The sequence below is a fragment of the Salmo trutta genome, chromosome 1 (genome assembly GCF_901001165.1).
Source record: "Salmo trutta chromosome 1, fSalTru1.1, whole genome shotgun sequence".
NCBI classification, from domain to species: Eukaryota; Metazoa; Chordata; class Actinopteri; order Salmoniformes; family Salmonidae; genus Salmo; species Salmo trutta.
Window position 1 is genome coordinate 47004183 of NC_042957.1, and position 5261 is coordinate 47009443.

Consider the following 5261-nt stretch of genomic DNA (forward strand, 5'->3'; position numbering starts at 1 on the left):
ACAATTTTTTCGTCTCCCCTCCAAACCAGACAGGGCACGATGCGCGCACTCGTCTGTCCCCATCTTTAGCCGGGAAATTATAAGAAAACCAGAGCTGGATTTCACACGGAATCGGTTACTGGAAAAAGCGAACTACTGCATGAAATGTACAGCTAAATGTCGGAGATTTCTGTTGGATACAGTATTTCACCTTATACTTTTCATTGCCCATTTCCTAAACATAGAAGCCTATAAGGATGGATATCTGTACTAACCAAACACAGTAGATTGACTGCGCCGTTGTTCACGTCTGTAACCACTCTTTTAAAACGAAATGTTTAATAATGTGCAACTGTATATTTAGCAACTTTCCCCTCTCACCTAGGTACTGAAATGTGTAATTGTCATTTGAAGTATGCCAATTATGGACATGCGAATAAGTTAATTATATTTTAATATTTACTGTAGTGCCCATAACTATGACTGTGTGTAAAACGAACAGGAAATCATACTTACATCCCGTGTGAACGAGACAGAATGATGCAGTTAAAAAAAATAAAATAAAAACTCCTTTATGCAAATGTCCTAAAATGTCTACAACCTATATCAGGCTGTTGGGCTAGGAGGTGAACGGCAATATAACAAAAACATCTGATATGAAACAGAAATATAAACCTAAAACTGGCTACCACTACTTTAGTTTTATCAGTGTATAAACTACATTGTATGTATTTATGCAATGGCAGCCTAACAATGTTTCTGTTCTCTGCCTCAATGTATACCTCAAAATCAGATGCCTAGGGAGTACTTTCAACCTCTATACAGAATTGACACAATGGCAGACAGAAGTTAAATCTGGTCTACATTTTATATTTATGCACTCAAGTACAGGTATTCAGAAATTGGATGCAAAACTCACAATACATTTACAGGGCCCTCTTGTGGCTATAAATGAGAAAACCATAATCGTGTCAGACTTGGTACACACACAAAAAAAAAAAGAGCTGTCACTTTGCTGTAGAAATAAGACAATTTTATTGTTAAGTTGAGACATTTAGTGGAATGCGGTGGCTTGCATATCCTCCCTCCAAAATAAAGACACAGCGACATACTTTAAAGAACGAGGGAAGGTTGCGACCCGTGACCATCTTACAGGCACGTTTCATACCACTGGGCTAGGAAGGCCATGTCACTGAGGACCATGGATGAGGTGATGTGGACAACGTGCTAGTAAACCAAAGATGATTCTGTAGAGGATCCAATCAAGTAGAGGGGAGTGCAGCACTGGGACTCCATGGCAATCAAACTGGGAGGATTTTAGGAGAGCTAGCTGTGAGAGGACATTTGACAGGCCATCTCTACACAATAGACAGTCAAAGGGATGGGTGGGTGGGTGTATATATATATATATATATATATATATATGGCTCTGGATAGATTAGTTCAGATCATTTGTTTGTACGAGGTAATTTAAAGTTATGAGTGGGAAAACAAGGGTGCTTTGGTGTATAGTAGCAGGATCTTATTCACCCAGGGAAGTTTGATTGGCTAAGATGAATGTAAATCCAGTTGATTAAATAGCTTGTCCTCTCAGATCAATAAATCCCCAGTATTGTGATTGCTGTGGTGGTTACAATAGGGCTAAAAATGTTCCATCTTTCTCATGACATTCCAAACAGCTCTTTCCCTAAATTAACACAATTACAACTTTGTCATATCACAGGCCCCTCGGCCACTGCGCTGAATTTGCTAGACAAATCCAATATCATTTACTGCATCACCAATTTTGTATTTTTGACAGAACTTACTATATGTAGTTTACCATAGATCAAGCCTCAGGCTCCCTCCTCCTCCCCCACACACACACGGCCAAACTTCAGAACTTTACCACACTCCCAAGCTGAAATTATTTCACCAGTCCATAGTTAGTGGGAGGAGAGTGTGTGAAGGTGGACGCCCATTCCCCTCACCCTCTCCCCACATCCTCTCCATGGCCCATGCATTGGCTGGTCACAGGGAGGGGCGGTTAGGTCAGGGTGTGTGGTTCTCACTGGGGCAGCTGGAGGAGTGTGCCCTGGCCGGCAGGCAGGTAGGTGACGTTGCGGGAGCGTGACAGCTGGAAGGCGATGTCCTCGGCAGCCTCCAGCTTACGCAGCTCTACCAGGCCGTCTCCAGCCTCCTGCAGAGAGTTAGCAATGAGCAGGGCAGCCTGGGAGTCACCCTCTGCTGAGATGATGGCTGCCTGTTTCTGTTGCTCAGCCTGGGAAAGTAGAGAAGAAACACTGTTTACTTCTATTCATCCTTTATGAAGGTGTGCAAGGGCAGAATCACTTGGTTGTTTACGGTCACTTCCAGCTTAAAGTGTATTAAAAATGCACGTTTATCATTCTTATCACCTTACAGAATAAATCTCTGTCAATGTTTCAAACAAACCCTTTCTCCTTCTTACCTTCTCCACGACAAACCTGGCCCTCTCGGCCTCCTGCTGAGCCACCTGTTTCATCTCAACAGCCTCTGTGAACTCCTTACCGAACGTCAAGTGTGTCTGAGGAAGAAGGAACATGACGTCTTCAATTAAAAACACAGAACATGTACAAGTGATGACCAGACCCACTGAGTAAGACACTGTTGCTTCCTTACTCATTAAAATGACGAAATTAAACATTTGCGCAGAAAAGTATTCTTCTCACAAGGTAGCGTTATTCAACATTGTAAATCATAGGTATTAGTCGTTTTGAGTGTGTTATCCCTTTAAAGAACAGCTTACCAGTGAGACGTCATCCAGGATGAGGCCGAAGGTGTTGGCTCTTTCTGTCAGGTCGTCACTGACCTGCCGAGACACCAGCTCTCTCTGGGTGATGAGCTCACCGGCATCAAACCGGGCCTGTGAGGTACACACAAACACACCTATATAAATATACACGCAAGGAAAAAACAGGATAGCGTAGACTTCACTGCAACCCAATGCCACTCAGACTTTTTTTTTTTTTTATAGAGGTGGAGTCTGTTTTTACCCCAAACACCAGGGTAAAACCTTATAAAGGAAACGTGGCATTAGTCTAACACTCACCACCACGGACTTGAGGACCTCTGTGGTGATGGATGGCAGTACCCTCTCGTCGTAGTCCTCTCCGATGCTGGTGAAGATGCGTGGGAGCTGGCTAGTCACCGGCCGGAAGAGGATACGCAGTGTGATGTTCACATTCTGCAGATCTGTGGCGGGAGAATTAAAACATTACCAAAAAATAAAACTGTAAGAGGACAGTTAACGTAAAAAGGAAAACACTCTTGGATAGAGCTTGAAATGAAACGATAGAAGGATAGGTAGGTAAAAGCTTTTAGTATGCCAGAGAAAGACTAAAGTGTGAAAGCCATTGTGCCGGTCCTCGTGACTCATGTTAGTTACCTTTGCTGCCTGTGATGACAGGCACGTTGCGCGGACGAGAACGGCAGTCAAAGATGATAGGCTTCTGTACCCAGGGAATGAGGAAGTGGGTTCCCTCGCCAACTACGGCGTCTTGCACTCCCCGGAACCTGTCAAATATAACTGCCCGATGACCTGCGTCAACTGAGACGTGAAGAAATATTAGGTCAATTCAGGTTGATAGTGTTATGGAACTCACAACTTTAAAGCCTCAGATATGTCATTCGTAATTTCTAGTATTGCATCCAAGTGCTACCTGCCGCCCAAGATCCCCTTTGGGCGGCAGGTAGCCTAGTGGTTAGGGCGTTGGGCCAGTAACCAAAAGGTTGCTGGATCGAATCCCAGAGCTGACAACGTAAACATTTGTCGTTCTGCCCCTGAACAAGGCATTTAACCCACAGACAGGCAGTCATTGTAAATAAGATTTTTTTTCTTAACTGACTTGCCTAGTTAAGTAAAAGGTTACACATCAACTGATCCATTTACAGAGCTCAATGTCTCACCATTGAAGAGGGCCGAGTTCACAACACCTCCACCAACGGCGAGGGCCAGCCCCAACTTCCCGATGGATTCAAATAGTTTCGCCATGTCTGTAGCCCTGAAAAAACAAATATTAAAAGATTAAAGCGATACATTTACTATAATTTCTATTGGAGCTCACCAGATAAAACTCTATATCTTAATTATATAATTGAGAATGTGGTGGTATAATACATCTACATGTAGGTAAGTAGCTCCTAAAGCTATCCAAATAAAAGTGTTGTTCGTTTTTCCAGAGCTCTGACTTAGTCCCTTCTGACGCGGTGGCCTTGGTCTGTCAATGGTGCCAAAGCTACATTAGCCATACTAGCTAGCCAAGCAAGCAGACTTTGCAACAAAAACGACTAACACCATTTAACTAGCTATGGGAATTGAAACATTTGTCACGGAATGTCGCACCTGGACATGTCATGCCAAGCGATTGCTCTAGATCAGGGTAACAAACACTATCATGACAATCTGTAGCTACATGCTCACGCAGCGACATGAACTTGCAAATCGGTCGCTCGTGTCCATGTTACCCAATGCCTACCTTCCCGGTTTACTGAATAGTTACCCACATAACTAGTCACACAGCATTACAATAGCAATATCTGACTGTTAGGGAGCTTTGTTAATTATATATTTATACATGTATCTAGTCAGAACGAATTAAATTAGCACTCACCTACTATTTTTTCAGTTCTGTCTATGACCTCCACCGGAGCCGACGTTATTTTGTTCTACACAGCATGGGCATCAACTTGTAACAAACTCCTCTCTGATTGGTTAAGTAGTGCTTCGGGACATGTTTATTGATGCAATTCATTGGCTAGTGAGAATATCGCTGAGCATTCTGGTTACTGAAGTTCACCAACTATGATAATAGTACTATTATGATATAATTAAGCAATAATGCACGAGGGGGTGTGGTGTATATAGCCAATATACCACGGCTATGGGACGTTCTTAGTTGCAACGTGGAGTGCCTGGATACAGTCCTTAGGCGTATTGTATTGGCCATATACCACAAACTCCCGAGGTGCCTTGTCGCTATTATGAACTGGTCACCAACGTAATTTAGAGCGGTAAAAATACGTTTTGTCATACCCGTGGTACACGTCAGCCAATCAGCATTCAGGGCTCGAACCACCCAGTTTATAATGATAATTAGATATTTATTTCATTTGAAAAGGGTTGAATCACAGTTTCTAAACACTGAGGTGCAACATCGCAAGACTTCCAGGAAAGATTGAGAAACAGACCATACAGACCAGGCAAGGATTTGGGTTTGGAGAAGTGAAAAATTCTTCGTTAGTTGTTATTAATTTTCCCAAAA

The 5261-nt window shown here is 42.9% G+C and overlaps 1 protein-coding gene across 2 annotated transcripts; it reads right to left on the bottom strand.

Annotated features, from left to right (window-relative positions):
• Nucleotides 1-831: 831 nt before the first annotated feature.
• LOC115197569 (prohibitin) lies at nucleotides 832-4713 on the bottom strand. Of its 2 annotated transcripts, none has more exons than XM_029759217.1 (7): nucleotides 4611-4713; nucleotides 3907-4001; nucleotides 3386-3547; nucleotides 3050-3192; nucleotides 2747-2863; nucleotides 2429-2524; nucleotides 832-2239 (listed from the first exon to the last, which is right to left on the bottom strand). In XM_029759217.1, the coding sequence occupies exons 2-7, from the start codon at nucleotides 3989-3991 to the stop codon at nucleotides 2027-2029; spliced, it is 816 nt and encodes a 271-aa protein (XP_029615077.1). In that variant the 5' UTR covers nucleotides 3992-4001; nucleotides 4611-4713; the 3' UTR covers nucleotides 832-2026. The 2 variants fall into 2 exon arrangements, with proteins under 2 accessions (XP_029615077.1, XP_029615087.1); XM_029759227.1 differs by having other exon boundaries at nucleotides 4615-4705.
• Nucleotides 4714-5261: the final 548 nt, after the last annotated feature.

What these genes read in the sequence shown, in the direction of transcription:
- LOC115197569 (XM_029759217.1), bottom strand. Translation starts at nt 3,991, where the DNA reads ATGGCGAAACTATTTGAATCCATCGGGAAGTTGGGGCTGGCCCTCGCC. An exon ending in TGTCATCACAGGCAGCAAAG is followed by an intron (nt 3,193 to 3,385) that starts GTAACTAACATG and finishes CTCCCGCCACAG; the next exon opens with ATCTGCAGAATGTGAACATC. An exon ending in TCCTGGATGACGTCTCACTG is followed by an intron (nt 2,525 to 2,746) that starts GTAAGCTGTTCT and finishes CTTCTTCCTCAG; the next exon opens with ACACACTTGACGTTCGGTAA.